Source organism: Lipophrys pholis, assembly GCF_963383615.2.
Source record: "Lipophrys pholis genome assembly, chromosome: 13".
NCBI lineage: Eukaryota > Metazoa > Chordata > Actinopteri > Blenniiformes > Blenniidae > Lipophrys > Lipophrys pholis.
The window spans coordinates 27,944,140-27,967,834 of record NC_137632.1 but is presented as its reverse complement, the minus strand read 5'-3'; the positions used below and the strand labels follow the sequence as shown (position 1 = coordinate 27,967,834).

Genomic DNA, 23,695 nt, shown 5'->3' with positions numbered 1-23,695 from the left:
TTGATGCTCTCGAGCCTGGCAGGCTGAGCGTGTGTGTGTGTGTGTGTGTGTGGGGGGGGGGGGGGGGGGGGATTCAGCCTCAGCTGGAAGACACACAAAGAGGTGAGCGCTCATCCGGAGACGCAAAACTGCGCAGCTTCTTGCCTCCGAGCTTTTACGTAACGGCCGAACGCAACAATCACACGACGTGCCTCAGTTCGTGCAAACAGCGTAACGGATTAGCAGCCGTCATGTATGCAGATTAGATTGTTCGCGGCTCTGAGATGCATCGTACCCACGGTCTGAACAATAACGCATCCCGGCCCTCTGCTAGTCAACGCATTCTGCCTTTCCTTATGTAAGAAACGCCAGGAATCATCTCGCCCCACTTCATTCTTGACCTGTCCTCCACCAGGACACCAAACTCGGTGTACGACACACAGAGGTCGATTCTCCGCATCCGCTCACGCTGCAGTTCAACAATAAAACTGAAGGAGTCATGAAACGTTTGTACAGATGTTTCTCTGGAGATCCAGCACGAGTGCGGATATAAATAACCCCCCTTTTTTTTTTTTTTTTTTTGGTTTGTCTCACACAGATGGCTGACGGTGGAAAACGATGGGAAAAGGCTCATCAGCAGGAGACTCATCAGTAAACACAAGTGCCCCCGTCGACTCCAAACAGGAAATGACACACAGACACGAGGAAAAGTGCCGTCTCACGGACCGCCATATGCTGCCCCGGTGGATTCATTTTGTTCTCTTTTCACGGGGAGCAGAGAAAACCACTTTAAATATCTGACTGCAGCTGAGCTGGGAGGAGAAATAAACAAAGAAAAGCTTTCGTTGGAAAGAAAACAGTAATTTTATATGATGTTAATTTACAAAATACATTAAAAAAAACAGATGTCAGGAGCTAAATTGCAATAGTAATAATCATCTTTTTTTTTTTTTAATGAAGTGATTCACCCTGATAAACAGACTAAACAAACAATCAATCTTTTCATGTACGATTATGGTTAAAAATCTGAATTAACGGCTTGTTAACAAGCTAATTTCACCACATGCAATGTGAAGTACTAAAACCAAAACCAAAAGAGCTCATTTATAAAAACTTCATCTGACATTTGATTTTGTGTTTCCAAAGCTGAAGCTCAGGGTCGTTTTTTAAAAGTTATTTTTGTTTTCTACAAAGAATAGTAGCATGTGAAAGGGTAATGCTAGGCTAAAGAATAAGTTTTAACTGACAAACTGGAAAGTTTGAACTCGCTTGTCGTTTGCAAACAATTCTTAAAGAAATGAAAACTTAAAAATTACCAGGTCGTAATTTACTGATCACTTTAAAACTCGAAACCGATTCAAACCACAATCAACTAAAGCGTGAATTCAGTCTCTCTAGATTAGCATAACAAGCTAATTAGCGAAAGTCGCACATTTGTTAAAGCATTAAGTGAATTACTTGAATAAATTATGTTAATTATGTTATGTTTCTCCACATGCGAGATAAGTAAAGGGATATCTTATCTTATCTTATCTTAAAAAAATTACTAAACATGTAAAAGTTGCAGCGGGGCTCGATTAGCATTTAGCTCCTCAGGTAGCTTCGGTTTCCATTTACTTTCACATCCTGATCCTGTGCTGCTCTTTCCAGAACTCGCTAATCCCCTGAGATATCGCCAACTCCGCCAAAGCCCTGCACTCGTGCGGCGTGAAGCCCACCAGGGCGGTCCCCTTGGCGCGGACGCCGTGCCTCCCCGCCAGCTCGGCGACCCTCGCCGTGATGAGGGCGGCCGGGGCGTGACAGTACGGCTGACCGTCGATGCTGAAGGACGGCCACGGCGTCCCCTCCGTCAGCTCGCTGGGCGCCACCCCATTCACGCTTTCCACGTTGCATGCGATTTCAACCGCGCCCTCGTGTGGTAAAGCCAGCACCTGCACGCCGGGCAGGCCCCCCGGGGTCGACTCCCTGATGGCCGCGGCGATGCCACGGCCCACGGCGATGTCCTGGGTGTCGATCGTGACGTTGCAGTTCATGACGTACGGGCTGGCGCCGACGCCTGCAGGAAACCACACGAGGATGAATTTAGTTTTTTGTCTGTCGTCTCACTCTTAAGAAATTTCACTAAAACTGGCAATTTAGTCGACGGCAGATGCGATCAAATTGTTGAATTGCTGAAGGAAGAGTGCAAATTAAGAGTCTTTTGAGGAAAGTACCTGTCACACCTGTAAAGCCTCAGTAATGCTTCATGTTGGATTCGCATGAAGCTTCATCTCTGTAGCTGCATTACTTTCTCGTAGCAGTGTTGCAGTACCTGTGGTAACCACTGGGGGGACAGTGTTGAGATTAAAAAACCCCTTGAGGTGTTTAACCACCTCAAAGACTACCACTACCGCCACTTCTTTCTTTTTCAACACCAAACATCAGTGCGATCTTCTACTTATGCTATTTGTCCTGTATCTTGATTTAGAGCCGCGCTTCCTGGACGAATGGAAATGCAGTATAAAATCTACACGTATGTACTTTTGTCAGTACTCAGAGCATAGCTGAGCCTTTACACAAGTGGATTTTCCATTATAGCTTATTCACCGTATATTCAGGTCTAGAAATATTGGCAATTCTGATTTTTAAGAAGATAAATTCACCAAATAAAAGCCAAAGCAAACAAAAAAATTTTCCATGATCACAATATTTAACCATTATGATGACCATGATCGGTACCATGATCGGTACCATGATCGGTACCATGATACCGAAACAATGGTACATTTGATGTACATTCTACTTTCACTGTGACGTTTCAATATCGACCTTTTTTCTTCAAAGTTTTAAAAAGTTATGATGCTTTTTAGTTCCTGTTTGTCAGTGTAAAATAACATTTTCACACACGTGAAGAAAACCGTCCAACTCTGTCTCCATGGTAACGAGGGGGAAAACGCAACTTCTCTGAAATGCTGCCACTGATCATGTGGACCACGACCGGAGTGACTAGTCCTTCTGCACGTGCTCAGTCGGTGAACAATAACAACAATGTGGTCCGAGGGCGTCAAGACTCCCAGCGGATTCCGATCCAGGCGGCCCGGCCTCCTCTCCTCTCCTTTCTCCTCCTCTCTCCTCCTTTCTCCTCTCTCTCCTCCTCCTCTCCTCTCCTCCTTTCTCCTCTCTCTCCTCCTCTCCTCTCCTCCTTTCTCCTCCCTCTCCTCCTCCTCTCTCCTTCTCTCTCTCTCCTCCTTTATCCTCTCTCTCCTCCTTTATCCTCCCTCTCCTCCTCCATTCTCCTCTTCTCTCTCCTTTCTCCTCCTCCTCGCTCTCTCCTCATCTCTCCTCCTCCTCCTTTCTCCTCTCTCTTCCTTTCTCCTCTCCTCCTCCTCTCTCTCTCCTCCTCTCTCCTCCTCCTCTCTCGCTCACCTGTGAGGCCGAACCTCCTCTGTGGCGGCGGTCCCACGTCTGACCTGATGTCCTGCAGGAGGCCCCGCCTCTTCCTGAACCAGCCCATCTCCTTCCTCCTCTGGGCCAGCCCCCGCTGCAGGGGGGAGTCCGCCCAGCCGAACAGGAAGGCGCTGGAGCCCCGGACCCTCTCCGTGAGCCCCCGGGCCACCGCTGGGCCCGACACACAAAACACACACACACACACACACACACACACACACACACACACACACACACACACACACACACACACACACACACACACACACACACACACACACACACACACGTGAGTCTGCCAATTAACGATCTGCAATCACACAGATTAGCAGAGCGAGCGCCACATGCTCAGTTACTGCTCATTATCAGCATGGAGGCGAAGTCAGCTGGTAAACTGTGAACGCGAGAGGACAACACACACACACACACACACACACACACACACACACACACACACACACACACACACACACACACACACACACACACACACACACACACACACACACACACACACACACACTGTCTGCAGCTGAGGGAAAATGCTATTTTGGTTCGTGTTTAATGCTCGTGCCGTCCTCGTCTGGACGTACATACTGGATCTTGATTTCCCTGCAGCCACACAGCAACAAAAGAAACCCGACAGAGAGAAGGGCAACACAGTACAGAGTGTGTATACAAGTACATGGAGTAACAAATCATGCAATATTGGCTGGTAATGGAATATTTTGTATAAAGCCAATAATAATAATTAAAGCTGCAGGCAGCCTTGATCGGGACCTCGCACTCTGGACTCTGGCCCGCCCCAATCATGGCCTCTGGCCCCTTTAAATATGGGTGAGGACAAAGCACCAGCTGGAACAGTTGATAGTTTTATTTAAGAATAACTTCCTTGGAAACAAGACATTGTTTTCAAATGTCGCCGCGTAAACCCGAAACCGAAAGGTCAAAACGATTTGTTTTCACTTGAAACGTGTAAACGGGGCCTCGGCCTCCTGTTCCTGTTCCGTAGAACTGCCACCAGGGGTCGCCGCGTTGGGAAAACTCTCGGTCGTAAGCAGTTCTCATTCGAGCGGCTCACCTCGAGCCTCCTGGGCACAGCGGTCCGCCCCCACCTCCTCCCCCAGCGGGTAGATGGGCACCAGGTCCACGGCGCCCATGCAGGGGTGGAGCCCGCTGTGGGCGCTCAGGTCGATCAGCCCGCACGCCGCCTCGCACGCAGACAGGACGGCGTCCCCTGACACACATCACAACGCTGTGAGCGACCCAGGACCGACCTCCACTGCTTTCTTTTCTTTTCTTTCATCACTATATCTCTGCTTTTCTCACCCAGGGAGTCGACGTTGGCCACGATGGTGATGACGGAGCGGTTGTAGTCCTGGTCGTTGAAGATGTTCAGCACAGTGGCGCCCTCACGTCTCACACCTGCTCAGTGACGACAGGAAACAGCAGCAGAATCTCATCACGATGACCATGTTGTGTATGTAACGTCATAAGAATCCCAACAGGCTCCGATCCGATCCGTTAAACCGACTAAACAGTATAAAAATGAAAAACTAATTTCTGCAGAGGAGCAGAAACAACATTGAAGATGAGCCGAGATCAAACTGGCGTCAGAGCAAACGGTTCAAGATCTACTCTGGTAGATTTCAAACGAGTCAGTAGTTAATAAAACCCAATAAAGGAAGTATGAAGTATATACATGAAAAACTCTTTAGTAAAATGCAAAACTGACCAGAAATAATCGTGTTTCACAATTTCTAGTTAAAATAAATCAGATAAAATTCTGACTGGAGGCTTGGTGAACTTGCCCTCGGTGTCGTACAGCGCCGCCTTGGCCACCGTCTCCACCAGGTCCGTCCTGTGAGCCTCGGAGATGTTGAGGAGACACGCCGCCAGCCGTCTGCCCACCAAGCTGGACGCCATGACGCTGGAGAGACGGTCAGACAGAAAACAACCAGACGATGACGTGTGACGACGACCCAGAGAGAAGAGAAGAAAACTTCAGTAAATCGTTTGATCTCATCAATCAGGTCAACAACGTGCAATTTTCCATTTCGTTTGAGTAACAAATAAATGTCAATTTAAATACAAGACATATTTTATAACTTTTTGTCTTCTTTTTTTTCCATAAAGCGCTGATATAATTATTTAACAAAGTCAGCATTCATATACAGCATTATACAAATCTTATTTTCCTGACTATAACTCACATTTTCCAAAAACAAAACACGTTGCATATTCCCAGTTATTCCTCATTCAGAATTCCTATCGAGCACTTTTATATTGTTTCTGACCAATAGATGAAAGATTTAAAGCTCCAATAAAACGCCGCATCATTTTTGTGTTTTCCTTTCAGAAGAGTTTCACATTTACACATTTAACGTTTTGAAAAAGAGATTCGTTCACACAGAAACGGCAAAAGCGCCGACAACCATGTAGTTAACACGTGAAGCTACGAGTTTTAGAAGCTTCTGTGAATCATTGTGACTCTGCTTTCATACGAGCGACTTAATAAGTCGTATGGCCAACAACACAAAAAACACAAAATGGATCTTATTTTCTGGAAAATATTTTATATATATATATAGATACATACAAAAAGTCCACGTGACTGCATGGCTTTGGTCCAATCATGCTGCTAATTAGTAAAATATAGGGAACTTTCTATGCAGACATTACAATAAATAAGTAGATGGAGAAAATCCGGTGTTTAGCCAGTATAAATATTACAATTCAGAGAAGTGTTAAGATAAGAATGGTGATTTTTGTCGATTTAATATTGTTCCAAAATGTTATCATGCAAAAATGACAAATAAAACTTTTCTTAAATGAAAACTCCAAATGAGTTCTCACGTGAAACGTAAACGGAGCTTTTGATATTCAACGAGAGCTGAGAATGTGTGACTCACTGCTGCCACCCAGTGGGTATATGTGGTATTTGTAAAGCTTACAGGGACGCATTAGAAGTTAATGCCACCTGAAGGCAATGGAAGGAACTACACTTTTCTGCAGCAACAAAAAAGCAGAACACCTTTATGACTGTTTATAGCCAATAAAACTCCACGTGTAAGACTTTAACAGTTTATAAAAGTGGTGCAGCTCAGCCTGGGGGAGGTTTTTAAGTGTGTGTGCTGTTTCTGTTACTTCGTTACAGATCAGGTGCAAAGTCCTGCCTCTTCGTTACTCCGTATTGATCCGTGCCAATGCTGCTCAGAGAACATGTGAGAGGAGCCAACAGCCCCGGGGCTTACTTGTGTTGACGTGGCAGCTGGGCTGTGGAAGAGAAGGAGAAGAAAAACAAGTCAAACCGAGAGATTTGTCTGCACGAGCAGCTGCGGTGAGTTCACTTCAGAGCAAACACGTTAAACAGCGAGCACGGTACTCAAAGATGAAATACGGTCCAGGAAGAGCAAGATAGTTCCCCCCCTCACCAACCAAACATCGGCTTCGTTAGGCTTTAGACGTACGGAGAGCTAGAATAACTTTTAAAAAACTATATATCATATTCAATTTAATAACGGATCTGTTTTGCTGGTTGGTCACAAATTGAACAAGTGTATGTAATTAAGACTTTTATAACTAAACTGCATGCCACCAAATAAATATGCATTGTTAATTAATACAAATACACAATTTCATTTTAACTTAAAATGAAAAATAAGTGCTGGATATCTGAATTTTTTTTTATATTTGCTCAATATTCTTATATCTGTAAATAGTTAAGTGAATCATATTTATATGATTCAAATGATACTCAGGTCATATATTAAAAGAAGAATGAACACACACACACACACACACACACACACACACACACACACACACACACACACACACACAGATATAGACAATGGCAGTCAAAGTCGTGCCTATTTATATCCATATATATATATATATATATATATATATATATATATATATATATATATATATATATATATATGGACTTGAACGCTCCCGTCTATTCTGTCGCAAACGGTAAATCATGGGAGTGAATGCTCTTGTCAATTATGTAGTCTTTGATTAAGTCGCAAAGGGACAAACATGTGAGTGAATGATCTTGTTGTTAATGTAGTCTTTGCAGACGGACATGCGCAGTGGCGATTGGTTTATCCGTCGGGAAGTCTGCGGAGTTCGGGGTGTTTTTGACGAACAGCGCCTCGTCGTGGACAATAAAGGCCCTCAAGCCGTCCCAGCGCAGTAAATTGTGTTTATTTATAAGGAAAGAGTCACAATGTGAGGCGGGCCGTGATGTTTGCTTTCAGTCCGCTCCGCGAGGCTTCATCCGGCCTGGTTGTGCAGACGGTCCGTGATGCTAACGGCTAACAGCGGCCTGACGCGAACCCCCGCAGCCGTAGCCATGACGTCTCTCCCGGGGCACGGCGGGGATGCGCTCCGCGGGCGGCTGCAGAAGCTGTTGGCGGTGCCGGGACACGGCCCGAACCGGGAGAACGACCTGCTGCTCCTGCGGCCTCACACCGGGGAGAAGGAGGAGGATGACCGGCATGTTGTGTTCTTCCACGGGGACATCCAGGTGAGAGAGGGGGGCGGTGTCAGTCGACCCAAAGATTATTAAACCCAATTTATACTCCGTACGCAAACGCAGAGCTTCTGCGTAGCCTCGAACAGCCTTTCTGTGATTGATATTTATCCCCATTTAAAATAAGAATTACTGACAGTTATGTGAGACAACCCACAGTTTGGATATCACAAACATGACAGTCCATCCAGGGCAGAAAAAAAGCAGCTTTATTAGTAAAAATCTGCTGGAAGTAATTCAAATTAATATTATTTGTCCATCTTCAGACGATGCCGAATGATTTCCTTCTGTATGAAAACTGCAGGACACGTAGAGACACAAATGTCCTCTGTGTGTTTGGACTGTAGGAGGGGAAGAACATGTAAACTTCTCACTGCAGCACAACATTTAAAATGGATAAGACGATAAAATCGTCTCATTTTCGACACATTCTCACGTTCCTGTGTGACGTGTTGTTGCAGCATCACGAGTGGAGAAATCTCCAGGTTTGGTTTTGGGGTCGAGAGGTCAGGACTGATAAAAGTCCCACATGGACCAATCAGCTGTCAGGATGAGATCCGAGTGGAGTTTACTGAGAAAGGAGGTTTAAAGACTCGTCACATTCCCAGGAGATTTTACTGCTTCAGTAACTTGTTAAAGAGCAACTTGGCGTTATCGTCTTCAGTGAAACTCCCTACGTTCTTTAAAACGAATGAAAATCTCACCCGGCCTCGTTCTGCAGTCTCAGCTCACACTGATCACTTCTCCCCAATTCAAGTATTTGACTTGAATTGGTTTTATAATGTTTCAGTGACAGCCGAGAGAAAGACCACTGTTATTAAGAAAACACAGAATATGATTTACTTAAATGTTTTTATTGATCTCAAATCATAATGTTATCGAGAGGCTTTTCCCTGTGCGTACCACTAGAGGGAGCTGCAGCCCCACAAACAGTTTATACGAACCTTTGGATCCTTGTTCTCGCTGTTCTGGTGCAGAACTTCCAGGAGGAGATGTCTGTGCAGCCTGAAGGTTCCCGCTGGCTCTCCTGGAGTCTGGAGGAGGTGGCCCTCCTGCTGGGCCGCCGCTTCCCGGACCGCCACGTGTGGGTGGTGCGGGCGTCTCGCATGTACCTGCACAAGTTCAGCTGCTACCAGAACTTCGTGGAGAGCAACGTGTTCGGGGTTCCGGAGCACAGCGGCTACTCGGAGGAGGTCGGAGCGCTCCGCCAGCTCAGGTCAGCGTTCGACCCGCGGTTGCGGTTCCCGTTCCCGTGGCAACGGTTCAAGTTTGCGTCTTGTGTCCCGCAGAGCCCTGCTGACCCACGCCATGCAGCAAGCCCACCTGCCCCGCCCCCCCGGCCCCCACAGCGTGCCCCCGGGCTTCTCCCTGGCGCTGGTGGGCTTCAGCAAAGGCTGCGTGGTCCTGAACCAGGTGGCGTACGAGCTGGCCGGTGCCCACGCCGACCCCGCCATGGCGCCATTCGCGGGGCGGATCTCGGACATGTTCTGGCTGGACGGCGGCCACCCGGGGGGCAGCGAGACCTGGGTGACGGACGCGCGGGTGCTGGAGTCGCTGGCGGCCAGCGGGGTGTCGATCCACGCCCACGTCACGCCCTACGAGGTGTGCGACCCCATGAGGGCCTGGGTGGGCCGAGAGCACGCCCACTTCGTCCGGACGCTGGAGGAGCTGGGGGCGTGTCCCAGCAACAAGCTGCACTTCCAGGACGAGCCCGCCTCCATCCAGAATCACTTCAGGGTCCTGCAGGAGTTCTGAATCGGCCCGCCGGGCCTCAGACGCGCTGAATGTTTCCATCCAGACCAACGTTTCATTCACGAGACCGTTTTAACGGCTGAAACGCGACGTGATGAATGTGTGAATTCAAACCTCAGTCTGATCACGCCGAGGGAGAAATCAAAGTTGATTGAAATTACGCAATTTCAGAGATTTAACTCATCTGCTTAGTGCACAAATTAAGTTTTCACAATTTTTTTTTAATATGTTGAGCCATCAGTAAGAACTTAAAATCATAAAAAGTGCTTTTTTCTCTCCAACTATCACATAGAACTTTAGTATTTTATCTAATTATCTGACTGACCCATCAGGTGTGTAGAAATATGCCGAGTCATGGTGGCAGATCATCTGCATTACATGTATAATACGTATACCTGCCGCTCCCTGCTCCCGTCGCTACGGTAACCTGTTGTTTTGTTGACATGTTTACTCTGTGAGGCTTGAACTGCATCTTTGCACTCTGCTGAATGTAACTTCTGAGTCATTCCTCTGTTTCCTGCTCGCTTTCTAAAACCTCCACATGCAGAAATAAACGGCTGCTTGTCCAGATCTCTGTGTTCTGGGTGGTTGGCTCTGAGGGACCAGCAGGGGGCAGCAGTGAGAACAAAACAAACACACAGTCACTATTTTCTACAATCTTTAATGAGCTTTTTCAGTCTGCGTTGTGACGCCTACATATTAGCCTGCAGCTGATCACAATACACATCTTGTCTTTTAGTCGTTTCAATGCGATCAGAATGCTCATAGATTAAAAAAAAAAAAAGGAGGGGGGGGGGGTAAAAACCCAGATGAAGTCTGGACGTCACACAGAGGCGAGTCAGTCTGAGTGACGGCGGGACAAAGGAGACCGACACCGAGCGACACATCACTGACATCACCGGGCAGAACGAACACACACACACACACACACACACAGAGGTTCCAGTTTCCAGGATGAGTTGCTGGTCCAGCATCAGTTTCACTAAAACACGGGAGACAGTCGCACCTCAACTCTTCATCACTTCCTCTTCTCCCTCATCGAACCGTCCCATTTAATCCTTCCAACACTTCCACTTCCTCACTTCCTTCACACTGAACTCGCCTTCCTGTCTCCTCCTGACAAAACAAAACTCATGTCCCACAAGAGCATCCTGTCACTTTAAATAACGCCGTCACTCCGCTTCTTCATAAGACACCTTATTTACAGTAAAATATTAAAACGTCTACGTCCAGCACATAAATAAGAGGAACAATAATAACACCGGGTAGGAGAACGCCGTGGGGAATGACGAGGCTTCAGAAGCAGCTCCTCGTTTTATTAAGTGCTGAAGAGGAAGAGGAAGAGGAAGCTGCAGCGGAATGTTTTTTTTTTACACTTCAAACACGACTTAGTCAGAAAGAAAAACTGGGCTGAACCAACCTGTAGCATCACGTTTTTGTCATTTGACACCAGCCTCTGGCTTATATCGGCTAAAGTCTAAAATCGGCAACAGCGAGGCTGATGTCAAATTACAAACGCTTGACGTCTCCGGGGAGGTTTACAGCCTGTTAACAGATCAGAAGAATGATTAGAAGTGGACAAACAAAATCTGGACTTAGAAATCATCTGGAAAAATAGAAAACGAGCTTAATAAACCTTTTATTTTGGCCCCTCAGCAGAACAAATAACACTGCTTTATGCTTTTATTTTCTTAAGAGTGACGGAGGGACTACTGGTCCTGAAGAGAAAGTGCTGGATGTGAAACCCTGAGCTGATTTAAACCCTCAGACTCCTGCTGGAGCATCTCACTTTTACGTTATTTGGTCCAAGGACAGCACCGCCCCTGAAGACAGCGAGGCTGGTGTCAAATTACATGTTGTCCACAGTTAAAGATTTTCATTAAAGGGGGGGGGGGCTTTAGCTAAACCTGAGCTTTGAACGCCACCAGGAGGAAACCTCAGAGGAACGTGATGTTCTGGTGTGTCGTCCTCCAGAGTGACCCCCGTCCCCGTCCCCCGTCCCCAGCAAACAAGTGAGACGCGGCGGTGTTGCATAGAGTTCCCTAAAAGCCCTGGAGCTCGCCTGCGGGACACAGAGGCTTCCTGTTCCTGCAGAAGTCCACGGTGCGATGAGAGGAATTAAATACTTGAGGTTAGACACGCGGCGTTAGCAGAGAGGAAGCGTCCAGCCCGCCCGCCGCTGGTTATCTTTGGTTTTGAGTGCTGATGGGTTGGTTAGTGGCGGCGGCGCGCGGTCGGCTTCCCGCAGGCGTAAAAGACGTTTAAAAACTCGGAGGATGCTTCAGAAGCCCGCCCCGCCCGCCGCCGCGTCCTCGTCGAAGCGGAACCTTTTGGCGTGCGAGTGGGGGGACTCCAGGAAGTTCTCCTTGTCCTCCAGGTCTTCGGGCGGCGCTGCCCACTTGGCGCCGCAGCTCCTCTCCCGGACGGGGCGAGTGGCGGCGGGTTCGGGGCTCAGACAGAGCTGCTGCCACAGCCAGGGGTGGCTCAGACACTCCGCGGCGCTCGGACGGTCTCTGTGGAAACACAGAGTCCCGCAACGTGAAGATCCAACTCAGCAAACCTCAGGTCACTCCCAACAGCTGCTAACAGCTGCTTTCTGCCTCTCACCACCCTGTGGCGCAAAGAGGTACTGCAACCTTAACTAACCAGGAAGGAGGGTGAAGGTATTACTGAATGTTGTGCACTAAAAACAAATTAGTGTTTTAGTTCATAATCACCAAGAACTAACTAACTATACCTAGATAAGGACTTTTTCCTTTATTAGCTGGACTTTAAGAAAAAAAATGTATTAAATATGAACAAATCTTCACATTTGAGAAACTAGAATTGCTTCAAAAATACCAATCACATGGTCACTTCTGAATCATTCCTAGTTAATCTGAGTTTGACTCAATTTGACGTACAATTAGATTTCTTTCATTACACTCAATAAAAGTTGTCTGTCGTCTTAAAAAATGATCAACACAAAAAAGCCGTCCACTCCATTTAGTCTAAAACGTAGAAATTAAAGTATAAAAAGACAGAAACACCATCCGAGGAAGTCTGAAGCTCCTGGAAGCTTTAACACGTCACTTTAACATGAATTTTGTGTTTATTAATGAGACCTCTAGGGGATCAGGATTCAGGACTGGGTTCTGCTATAAAGACCCCCCCCCCCCCCCCCCCCATGCACTCACTCGGGGACTTTGACCAGCAGCTTCCGGATGAAGTCCACGGCCAGCTCCGACACTCTGGAGAAGGCCTCTCGACTGTAGTCCACGGTGACCTGGGACACGTTCAGGTATGTCTCCTGCTTGTCGTCGCCGGCGAACGGAGACTCGCCCGTCACCAGCATGTAGGCGATGACCCCCACGCTCCTGAGGGGGCAGAACAATGTCCACAATCAGCCGCGAGGCGGCATCCGGGGAGACGCCGCACTGATTTCCCTGCGGGCGTTTCTAAATGAGCCGCATTGCCTCAAACTGCAGGCGTGTATCTGCAGGCTCCGTCTGTTATGTCTACGTCCTGCTCCGTCCTGCTCCGTCCTGCTCCGTCTTGTCAGAGGCGTTCTCACTTCACACTTAATCACACACTACATTATTCACTGCTGACTAGAATCTTTTCTTCTTTTTTTATTCCTGTCAATTTATACAAAAACAACTGCAATGTAGCAGGAATGAGCAAAGCTGAAAATGTTTTTTATTTCAATAAATATTAGAAGTGTGTGTGACATGAATGTAATGAAGACAACAGTGTGAGGCTGAATATAAAGTAGGAGGAAGTGAGGCTGCTGATGCTTAAATGTAAAATCTATTAGAAAGTAAATCAGCTTCTTGGTGTGATCTGAAGACGTCACTCAGATTTTATAATGATTATATATTTCTGTACGACCTGCTGGTGAATCCAAACACAGACTGGGACCAGCGTCAGGACGACTGACTGAGGCCGCGGTCGCACCACGGCGCCAAGTGAGCGGCGTTTTGGGTGTCTGTTCACGTTGCTCAGAGCCACCGGCAACGCAACTTTTTAAAAATTGGCTCCCAAGGTGGAACTCTTTTGAAAACACTCTGGCTCTGTAAACATCGAGTCTCCATGGAAACGGTGGAAAACACTGCTTTTCTGAAGCAATGCTAGTGGACATGAGCACCACGGCCGGCGTTACTAGTTGTTGTGCATGAGCTCAGTCAATGAAAATGAAAAACAAAGTTTCCTCCAGAATGTCGTGATCCCCAGTCCATGTTCTCCTGGGACTTGGTACTTTTATTTTGACAGTCACCGTAATAACAATCCAACTTGGTCACAAAAACGATTCATTGTCACTTGAAATGTTGTCGTTAGGCCTGGGCAATATGTCGATTTTATTTTAGATTAATTCAAGTTTTTTGTTGCGGACAATTAAAAAAAAAAAGAAGACATTTTTTGTTCTCTTGATACGGCGCACTTTTTGCCCCGCGAGCTTCTGTAGCTCTGTAGCGCCCCCTGGCTTCTCTCACAGAAATGCACACACAGCAACAAGATGGCTACCGCTAACGAGAGCGAGACGTTTGTTCCTCAAAAAGCAATAGTATGGTCGGATGTCTGGAATCGATTTGGGTTTGGGGCAACAGACGTGCAACAAGCGAGTCGCACGCTGGAAGGTTTGTCTGAAGCCCGTTGAGAACATTTTTTTTTATCGTAAATTAAATTTTTTGTGAGAAAATCTAAGATTTTATTTTTAGGCCATATCGCCCAGCCCTAGTTGTCGTGGAAACGCGGCCTGAGATACGAAGAAGGTTGGGTTGACATTAGACAGCTTCAAGAAGACTGAATGAGGCAGTAAAAGTAAGTCTGCTTCAGAGTTGGATCACATGTCCTGATAGTGGAGGAGAGACTCACCAGAGGTCCGTGGCCGTTGTGATGGGCTCGTAGTTGAGGATCTCTGGAGCTGAATGAGAGAAAAGAAGGAGAAAAGTAATCTTATTGCATCACTTGGTGACTCACAAGGCGTTTCTTTCGCTGCCCGGTCACGTCTTCAGGTGTCTTTGTTTTTTTTGTTATTTTCCCATTTACCGATTGGTATTGGTGAAGAAGCAGCTGACATGCATCTGCTGAGGAGGATCATGTGACCAGAGCCGGAATCCTCTCACCAAGTGTCACATAAAGTCTAATGAGTGAATCACACTTCATCTTACCGACATACTCAGGTGTGCCAAGAATCTCTCGGAGCTCTCCGACCGCGCCCAGCCTGCGCGCCAGGCCAAAGTCTACGATCTTGATGTCTCCAGGAGGGGAAGGGCTGGTCAGCAGGATGTTCTGAGGCTGGAGGGGGGAGGGGGGGTGTAGAGAAGAGAGAGAGAGAACGTCACCGAGACATGGTCGTCCACAGACTGACCCTCTCTCTGCACCACTCTTTACAGTGCTTGATTCTTTTGTTTACTCGCATCGCAGCGAGCCACTAACAATAATTAACAGCAATGCTGAAACATGTAAAGTTCATGGAAATGTCCCAAACAAGCTTTTCCCTCTTTTGCTTTGGAGCCTCATTCAGGCTCCGACTGTGTTGTGGAAAAGAGAAATAAGAGTTGTGAGTTGAACGTCTACGACTGCGACCACTGGAGGGTGAGCTTTGTGTTGAAGGTGTGAGTAATGGGCAGACCTTGAGGTCCAGGTGCACCAGGTTGCTCTGGTGGAGGTGGTGGACTCCCTCTAGCGTTTGTCTGATCAGACGGGTGATCTGAGCCTCCGGCAGCAGCTCGTCGCTCACGCAGAGGTCGAATATCTCTCCGCCCGCCGCGCTGGGTGGAGAGGAAACGCAGCACAGTCACACAGAGAACGGGGAACGCTTGGTGAAATGACAGAGTGCTGCAGGGCTCAGTGGCTTTGGTGGCTGACCCACAGCCAGAGGGTCAGCGAGGAGAGCCCACACGCTCTGGCAACACATCGTCCGTCCTTCCCGCCGAGGCACAGCGAGCCAAACACACAGCAGGAAGCCTGAAATCTGTGTCAGGCGTGTCGGTGCCCTCTGATCTGACTGCGGCGCTCCAAACCTTCTAATCTGAGGTTTGTTTTGGCTCGTTTTAAGACTCTCCGGGTTCTCCTGAGTCAGCAAAGTTCTCTCTGGAAAGGATTTAAGTTTCTCCAAAATCTATTAAAAGTCTGTGGAAGACGAATTCAGATGGGTTTTCTTTATAAAAACATTCGAGGTTGGAAAACAAGCATGCTCGGTGTGTACAGATGTCAGATTTCAGTCTGTTTAAAGTTCCTAGTCACAATTTATATTTAATTCTATTTATTTAGCACCAAAAACAACAAAAAGCATTTTTACGTTAGAAAATTCAACTTGAGCAGCTCGAGTATCGACTGATGTCCTGAACACATGGGGAGGAGCAGGTCGAGGCCGTTTCTAAAAACAGGTCAGCAAATCAGCAAACTGATCTGATGATCTCAGCTGATAGTTTTTACTTCTGTAAACTGAGCGCTGTTTATGACAGAAACCAGCAAGTAACAACAATATATGGCAGCATCAGCAGCATGTTTTAATATCGGTCAGGAGCTGTGAGAATCACGATGATTCAATTCAAACACTGAGCGGCGTCACTAAAGCTACAGATAAAAAAGCGGCTAAATGCTAAAACGCATGAAAACACTAAAGAGAATTCATTGTTTTGGACAAGCAGCTCATCTAAACGATACGTGGAGGGATGTGGGAATTGGCAGAGCTTTATGAGCAGCTCCAGCTGCCCCTTCAGTGATCGCTGAGAACTTGGATCGGCTGAAGGAACCGGCTGTCGACCGTCCCGGAAACTTCTGGCTCAGCCCCACTAATGGTTACCGTCTGTGAGTTGTCATTTTCATAATTAGCATCTCATTTTGCAGACTCATTTCCAGTCAGCATTCAGAGATATTAGAGTGTGAGGGTGTCTCTAAAGACTAAAAGTGAAGAACCAGCAGACAACCTCAGCAGTTTTAAATATTGTTGGGGTTTTTTAACGCCATTAACTAGGTTGGGTGATTTCAAAAAAAAAAAAAAAAAAAAAAACTTTCTTGAGGCGTGACAAGCTCAGAAGACAGACTTAATCCTCCTTTACAAAGACTGAAGAGGTGCGGTTAGAGAGTCACTGCATTGAGTTTAACCTTGCAGTTTTATTTCTCTGTCTGGATTTGAAGTTTTTTTTCTTTTTTAATGTTCTAATTAAATTCCTGTGTAAAGGTGCGGCGGTGGGCTCCGGGGCCATGTGGAGCTGCAGTTTGATGTCGGACTGAAGCGTCTGAACACATCCTGATAAACCTGTTGTGAAGAATGAGCTGTATCAAAAGGCTGCTAATGCAGCGCGGCTCCTTCAGACCGGACGAACAGGACTTTCGCCCTCATGCGAGCTGCTACAGCGCTCACAGAGCGTTTGTGGCGTAGGATTTCTCAAAACAGGCTCACAATTCCAGCAGTAGGACGATGTCGTGATCCGTCTCGTATGCGGCGTGCAGGTTGACCACCCGGGCGTTGTTGCGGGCCGTTTCCAGCACGGCCATCTCGTGGATGACCTCTGCCCGGCAGTCGCGGCCTCTCCTCCTCTTTCGGAGGAACTTGGCTGCGAACACCTTCCCCGTGGCCTTCTCCACACATCGCCTGACCACGGCGAACTTCCCCCTGCGAGAGACACACAGCTTAGATCCCACAACAGAAGCCTCGTCCTTCATCCACAGTGACTGACGTCTCACACATAAATAATAATAATATGTCTTCACAATGTGCCGGAACAACATGCAGGAGCCGTTTGTTATCACCTGCAATATATATACACATTACATCAACCCGTAACCAGCAGAGTCCTTGGTGGAGGCTTATCTTCTGAGCTGGATCTAAACACCGAGGCCAGCAGCACACAAAACAAACTTTTTCTTTTTCTGAATTCAGTCTCAGAGGTTGAACCCACGCACCCTCACAAGAAAGACCTTCCAGCATTTAGCTGCTTTATGTAATTGAGACTATTCCCCAGTGGGTGCTGCAAGGACAACAACTAAAGGAAACATTAAAGAAAAAAAATTATCCAAAAATAACAGCTCTACAAGAAGCAATAGGAGTGAAGGTTACACACTGTTAAAGAACAACAATGGTGCCACACACACACACACACACACACACACACACACACACACACACACACACACACACACACACACACACACACACACACACACACACACACACACACACACACACACACACACACACACACACACACACACACACACACACACACACACACACACACACACACACACACACACACACACACACACACACAGGTTCCTGTTTTTATCAAACACAATAATGCTGCTCGAGGCCGATTCTCATGAACATTTCACTTTAAGGTAACAGGAAATGTAATCAGAACTATTTCAAAACACAGAAACCAAAACCTACAGGTTGGACATATTTCCACACTACAGATTACAGCTATAAAAGCGTGGAGCAGTGGAAAGCACCAACGTTTCGCACAAAAAGATAATTCAAGCATTTCTGGGTGCAGTTTGCATGTTTTCTCTTTGCCTGAATGGGTTTCTGTCAGACTTCCTCATTTAATTCACAGACATCCTTGTTCGATAACCGGAGACGATGAGGTTTCTCTTTGCACGATTGAAACGTTTAAGAAAACATTGTGATACGATTCCTGTTCACCTAAAACTCTGATGAATCTTCACGAGTGTAAATAAGAGTCTTGGCTCTAAACCTTCGCAGTGGCATTATGGGGAGGTGGAGAAGTAACACCCCCAGACATCCCCGTCCACTTCAGGGGGTTCTGTGCAGAGTTAAAGGTCTCTCCTCCCTGTCAGGTTCACAAAACACACTGCGATTTTAACAATCTTAGAAGTTCGCAGCCAGCCACACTGTACGACATGGATCCAATAAACTTTGGGCAATACATCAAGTTTGCTGTGTGCAGACTGGACGATGAAAACGCAGGCTGAATCGCAGCCAACCACGTGTGTGAGTAGACGTGATTGCGCAAGAATAAAACGTCATAAGAGACGGTTGGAAAACATAAACGGAGCCCCGGTGGCATTTATGTGTTTGGAGAGAAATTCCAAAAGAAGTATTTGTTCATATCCCACATTTTTGTGACACGTTTTGCCATTGTTGGTACAAAGCATCGATTTGGGTTTAACTCCAGCCTCGCGTTGATCAGTACGTCATCTCATACTGCACTTCTATTGGTTGGTTAGTTGACGCAGGTCGCAGCAGCAGCAGCAGCAGCAGCAGCAGCAGCAGCAGCAGCAGCAGCAGCAACCATCACCACAAACTTCTGACACCGTCAGAATGTTACCGCAGGTTGTCTTTGGTTGCCATGACAACAGTCGTCCTTAATAACTGATTTGGAACCAAGACCATAGATAATGCGCCTTACACACTGAGATTTTCAGCTGTCCCAGACAAAAGATAACATTGTGAGAGAATCTTTGCTCTTGGCTCTAAATCAGCTACGCCAACAGAAACCAACCGGGGATCGTCACGATCACATGCGGAGAGATCGCAGCTCCTTTTTGAGCTCCTCCAAGGCTCTGCTCCTCCCCGACGCACCGTCAACAAGCAGATTCAGATTCATCAACAAGTGTGGTTTCATATGACTGACTCATGCACACACACACACACCTGCAGTCATACAACACACACCTGCGACTCTCTTCCTGTCACTTCCCCAACAGACGATACAAAACACCATGACGTCGCACCGCCGTACACTTCTTCCTTACATTGCATACAGAGATGGACCATTGTAATGTGACTCGTTCAGTCGGAGAACACGGATCTACTAACTAGTTTACCTGAGGAAAGTTGTTTTTTTTATGAAGCTGAAGGAAACTCTCAGCCTCATGATTTGTCTTGTACCAATTAATTACCGATATCAGCTGATGTCAAGATAATCTTACTGATCATCCAGTTGTTTCACTTTAAGCATCTGGTCCAATCAGGTGTTTCAATTCATCTTCCAATCAGATTAAGTTTGTTTGGAGGTGGACTTGCGGTTGTGGAGGTCTCAGACCACTTGTTGACCACTATTGTTCTTCATACACAGATCAAGGTGATTTCATAAACTTTGGTACAACAGTAAATTTAACAAAACAATGTTGAGTAACAACCACAACAAGGTACTTCAATAATCCAAAATAATATACAAAAAGTGATATTACAAAGGTTCCCACAGAATGTTTTACCTCCATGAGACTAAAGTGGAACACCAGTGTGACTTTGGCTTTTCTGTGGTTACAAGGAGCCGTAGATCATAGCCCCAGTCACAATGTGAGATGTAACTGTGAAATTTCTGACGCCATCTCAAGATGATCTCAGGCTATCTTTGGTATCAAGACTGTGACAACAGCAATTCAAACACTCTAACGTCTGCACGATGTACTGAAACTTTATCTCAAAATCAACATGTGCAATGTACGATCAGGTTTCCATGCGTTTGGCCAATCAGATGTCACACAAAGAGGACTCACGGCTAAACTCTCAGGCCCTGTTTGCAGGATTTTTTTTTAATTGAAGTCACAGCATTTTCATCAAGTTTACATAATAACATCAATAGTACATTAAAAGCTGCTTCTGCCTCCGTCTGAACAGGGAACAGAAAGCTTTCTCAGACATGCAGAACTAACACCTGTGCAGCACGGTGAGCTTTTCTGCACATGTGCGAGTAGATCGACAAAACCAACAATGAGTTCCTGAGTGAATTCGACGGCACTTCTCGGGCCTCATCTGACATTTGAATTCAATTCAACTCAATTTCATTTATGTCGGGCCAAATACAACAGAAACATTGAAACAGGGCTCAGTCACCACAGTGATTCACCGACTTTCAAAATAGGGCCGTGTTTTTCACCTGGAGTGGCTCTATTATTCACTCAAGATACATCAAGCTGCTCAGAGAAAATCAAGCTGAACAGAAAGACATCACACAAAATGCATCACGGATCTGATCATATTCAAGTTTGTGTTTCACTTCAGTATTTCACATCTGGTGGCCACAGGGCAGAAATCAGAGCCACAAATTTTTTTTTTAAATGAAATAAATACAATCGAGGGAAAATGTCCCAAAACCACAAAATTGCTTTACTTCTGAAACTCTGCTGGAATTAATAAAGAGTGTAACAACGGGGCAAGACACAGAGCACTGTTAACTGGAAACACAAAGACACTGATGTCACTTCTTTAAGTGCTTGTATTTAACACAAAGCTTATTGTTATTGCAATACTCAACAACATTACTGCATGTTCACACAATGACGTGAAGCTTTTCTTGAACTATACAACACGAGACCGTAGATTTTTAAACCACGATAACAAATTTATCATCAATGAACCATGACACCCTACTGACAGTGGCGTTTACATTTTATCTCTAGTTCTCGGAAGCCATTTTCACTCAGTATATCCGGCATTTGGCGAAGAAAAGCTTTACACAGGACGTCCTTCATGAGGTGAACGCACTGTAAACATTAAGCTGAACAGGACTGAACGACAGGTGCTCATTTTCTCAGCACTCAAACGCTCCTCTTACAGAATATTTCATTTTGTGTTGTGGTAGAACATGTTCACTCATGTATCTTCAATTAAAGAGATTAATTATGACCAACTGACAGATTCCGAATCATGAAACTAATGGTTCCACTTAGACAAAGCAGCAAGAAATACTTGTGACAGGTCACGTTATCAAAGTACAAAAAATAGTGAACTTTAACTTTTTTCTTTTTGTTTTAAAAATGCAGCAAGTCAATACAAATTGTTTTGAAACGCCTTAGATAAATAAATTCACAGAAGTGGTTTGAGCCATTTCTGCTTTCTCAAGTGTGGTTTCCACATGTGCTGGTTTCCTTCCTCCTGCAGCGTGACAGAGTGTGCTCTCTAGATGACACATTACTTCAAACACACCTCAAGGTTTTCCCACATAAGATCATCCACCCTCAGCGGTTACCATGGCTCGTATACACTGTGCCAAACACATGACAAAGGTCTACTGTGGCACGCTCAGTTCGACTGAAGCTTAGGGTCCAGGGTCCAACTAGAGAGAATAACTTTTTCTGAGCCACTCCGTCAAGCAAATACACAAACTACAAGACAAAAAGGGACTTGAATAAAGCTTACAGTGTGGCACTATGAATGGATGAATAAAGGACGCATTTGTCTCAGGGAGAAAAAAGTAAATCCTCTTAAATGTTTCTGTTGTTCAGATGTGACAAGAGGTCAACTGTCAGTGCTTCGACTGTATACATGTCAACCGAGTCCGACGTTTCTCTAAATGAGGCAATATTTAAGAATGGCACCATGATCAACCCAAGTTCAATGATACTTGTTCCATCCATGGTGCGTTCATGATCTACAAACTCAAAACAACATTTCAAATATGGGGAAAAAGTGCAACTGATCACAATTCAGAAACAGCACTGGTATTGAGAAGAACATTTCCAAATACATTAACGCCATCTACTCAAGTGCATTTATCGTAAATCACAATGCTCTGACAATAGTAAACAACATTATTGCATGTATAAATAATATCCACATGAAAAAGCCATGTCTATAAAGCAGTAGTAGATAATCTCAGCTCGAGGGCTTTACGGTCTCCCCTCATACAGGGCTTAACTTTATCCTCATGCCAGCAGAATTATTATGATGTTGACAGATAACACATATTGCTCCACATAATGTCTGATTACATCCCGATCTGTTTAATCATATTTATAATTTTCTGAATGTGTGAAAGTAGGACGAAAGTGTTTAGATTGCCTTCTAAAATCAAGATGTGTTTTAATTTCAAATTAAAATGATGAATTAGGAGTATTCTGGCTAATGTTTTCTTTATTAAAAAGCTTTAATGTCTGTTGAAGAGGCCTCACGGTTCCCTCCTGCCAATAATGTCAATCATTTATCAGACTAAAACTTCTCTCAGCGGACAGTAACTCGGTGTTTTGACGGGTTTCATGTGCGGCGGGTCTCCGGTGCTCTCACCTCCCCAGCTCCCCGCTCATGTCGTACAGGCTCTCCAGGGGCTCGGTGCTGATCGGGGTCTGGATCTCCCCGAGCAGCCCGGCGGCCGGTCCGCCGCGGCTGTCGAGCCGTCTCCGGGACATCGTTCCTCTCCTTCCTTTACCGCTCCGGGTGCCGGTTAAACCCGCCCGGATAGTGTGCGGAGTGCGGAAAATAAAAAAACCAAAAACAAATGGACGGTGAACCTAACCTAGGAGGGTCGCTATTGTCGGTGCCTGTAGCCTCGGCGGCGGTTACATGGTAACGTCAAGCCGGGCCGGGTCTCCCTGCCGCCGGGTCACTCCGCTGCTCCTCCGGTTAGCTCGACGGACGCTAACTTAGCTTTGCTGGCGATGCGGTCCGTTCCAAAGTGAATTAAAGTGGTTTTCCCGAGCTCGAAGGGACACTGCTCCGTACCCAAACTAACTAACGACTGTTTTTTCAGAGAGAAACCGGAGCGGGGAGGCGCAGCGGCCGTTTGTGAGCGAGCTGAGCGCGTCTGAGAGCAGAACTCTCCTTCATTTTCACATCCTTCTGTTTGACACTGACACGTCACCGCAACGTCACGGCGCACGTCACCGCGCACACGCACGAACGCCGGTTTGAAAAGAGCAGCGCGAGCGCGTCCAGAGGGGAGGGGAGCGTAACATGAGATTTCTTCTTATTAAATTACTTGGAATAAATCCTCTTTATAAACTCTGTACTTCAGGAGAGACAACTGAAAGTTACTGATTACCATAAAGTATGCCAAGATCAATTGTTGGTGTATTTACTGTGTACAGATATGCACACAAAGAAATTATGTACGATTATGCGTACATTTATCTGCACATGCATAGTGCTTAGTTCGAACGTTTAGCGTTTAACTTAGCTATAGTTCAGGTTCAGTTTTAATTTGCAATCTATCGTATTATATTTTTATGTGTGTATTTTGTTTTCTGTGCCTGGTCTGACACTTTAATTTCTCTCCGGAAATCAATACAGTAATCTATCTATCATCTATCTATCTATGGATC

The 23,695-nt window shown here is 46.0% G+C and overlaps 3 protein-coding genes across 7 annotated transcripts; 1 reads left to right on the top strand and 2 right to left on the bottom strand.

The window, feature by feature from the left end:
• Window positions 1-561: 561 nt before the first annotated feature.
• Window positions 562-6,798, bottom strand: ftcdnl1 (formiminotransferase cyclodeaminase N-terminal like 1). 3 transcript variants are annotated; one of them, XM_080478746.1, is made up of 6 exons: window positions 6,660-6,798; window positions 5,217-5,335; window positions 4,735-4,830; window positions 4,487-4,642; window positions 3,385-3,576; window positions 562-2,035 (listed from the first exon to the last, which is right to left on the bottom strand). In XM_080478746.1, the coding sequence occupies exons 2-6, from the start codon at window positions 5,329-5,331 to the stop codon at window positions 1,599-1,601; spliced, it is 996 nt and encodes a 331-aa protein (XP_080334872.1). In that variant the 5' UTR covers window positions 5,332-5,335; window positions 6,660-6,798; the 3' UTR covers window positions 562-1,598. The 3 variants fall into 3 exon arrangements, with proteins under 3 accessions (XP_080334872.1, XP_080334873.1, XP_080334874.1); XM_080478747.1 differs by having other exon boundaries at window positions 6,553-6,792; XM_080478748.1 differs by lacking the exon at window positions 3,385-3,576 and having other exon boundaries at window positions 823-2,035; window positions 6,660-6,792.
• On the top strand, window positions 6,563-10,323 carry cUnh2orf69 (chromosome Un C2orf69 homolog). Of its 2 annotated transcripts, XM_080478753.1 has the most exons (4): window positions 6,563-6,745; window positions 7,674-7,942; window positions 8,926-9,164; window positions 9,238-10,323. In XM_080478753.1, the coding sequence occupies exons 2-4, from the start codon at window positions 7,721-7,723 to the stop codon at window positions 9,701-9,703; spliced, it is 927 nt and encodes a 308-aa protein (XP_080334879.1). In that variant the 5' UTR covers window positions 6,563-6,745; window positions 7,674-7,720; the 3' UTR covers window positions 9,704-10,323. The 2 variants fall into 2 exon arrangements, with proteins under 2 accessions (XP_080334879.1, XP_080334878.1); XM_080478752.1 differs by lacking the exon at window positions 6,563-6,745 and having other exon boundaries at window positions 7,484-7,942.
• A 19-nt stretch (window positions 10,324-10,342) lies between these two features.
• On the bottom strand, window positions 10,343-23,225 carry stk17b (serine/threonine kinase 17b (apoptosis-inducing)). 2 transcript variants are annotated; one of them, XR_013935912.1, is made up of 8 exons: window positions 22,662-23,225; window positions 17,091-17,303; window positions 15,315-15,453; window positions 14,851-14,977; window positions 14,555-14,603; window positions 12,877-13,056; window positions 11,225-12,213; window positions 10,343-11,156 (listed from the first exon to the last, which is right to left on the bottom strand). XR_013935912.1 is itself a non-coding variant. In XM_080478745.1 (7 exons), the coding sequence occupies exons 1-7, from the start codon at window positions 22,781-22,783 to the stop codon at window positions 11,982-11,984; spliced, it is 1,062 nt and encodes a 353-aa protein (XP_080334871.1). In that variant the 5' UTR covers window positions 22,784-23,225; the 3' UTR covers window positions 10,343-11,981. The 2 variants fall into 2 exon arrangements, 1 of the variants encoding a protein (XP_080334871.1); XM_080478745.1 differs by having other exon boundaries at window positions 10,343-12,213.
• Between the last annotated feature and the right edge of the window lie 470 nt (window positions 23,226-23,695).

Bases quoted from the DNA above. Each gene is read 5' to 3' on its own strand.
- stk17b (XM_080478745.1), bottom strand. From the start codon at position 22,783: ATGTCCCGGAGACGGCTCGACAGCCGCGGCGGACCGGCCGCCGGGCTG. The intron at 14,978-15,314 runs GTCTGCCCATTA...TCCCCCCTCCAG, and splicing joins TGGTGCACCTGGACCTCAAG to CCTCAGAACATCCTGCTGAC. The intron at 12,214-12,876 runs GTGAGTGCATGG...GTGTTTCCACAG, and splicing joins CTGCTGGTCAAAGTCCCCGA to AGACCGTCCGAGCGCCGCGG.
- ftcdnl1 (XM_080478746.1), bottom strand. From the start codon at position 5,331: ATGGCGTCCAGCTTGGTGGGCAGACGGCTGGCGGCGTGTCTCCTCAAC. The intron at 4,643-4,734 runs GTGAGAAAAGCA...GATGTGTGTCAG, and splicing joins GGCCAACGTCGACTCCCTGG to GGGACGCCGTCCTGTCTGCG. The intron at 2,036-3,384 runs GTGAGCGAGAGA...GGTTTCCTGCAG, and splicing joins GAGGAGGTTCGGCCTCACAG to GCGTCGGCGCCAGCCCGTAC.
- cUnh2orf69 (XM_080478753.1), top strand. From the start codon at position 7,721: ATGCTAACGGCTAACAGCGGCCTGACGCGAACCCCCGCAGCCGTAGCC. The intron at 7,943-8,925 runs GTGAGAGAGGGG...GTTCTGGTGCAG, and splicing joins TCTTCCACGGGGACATCCAG to AACTTCCAGGAGGAGATGTC. The intron at 9,165-9,237 runs GTCAGCGTTCGA...TGTGTCCCGCAG, and splicing joins GGAGCGCTCCGCCAGCTCAG to AGCCCTGCTGACCCACGCCA.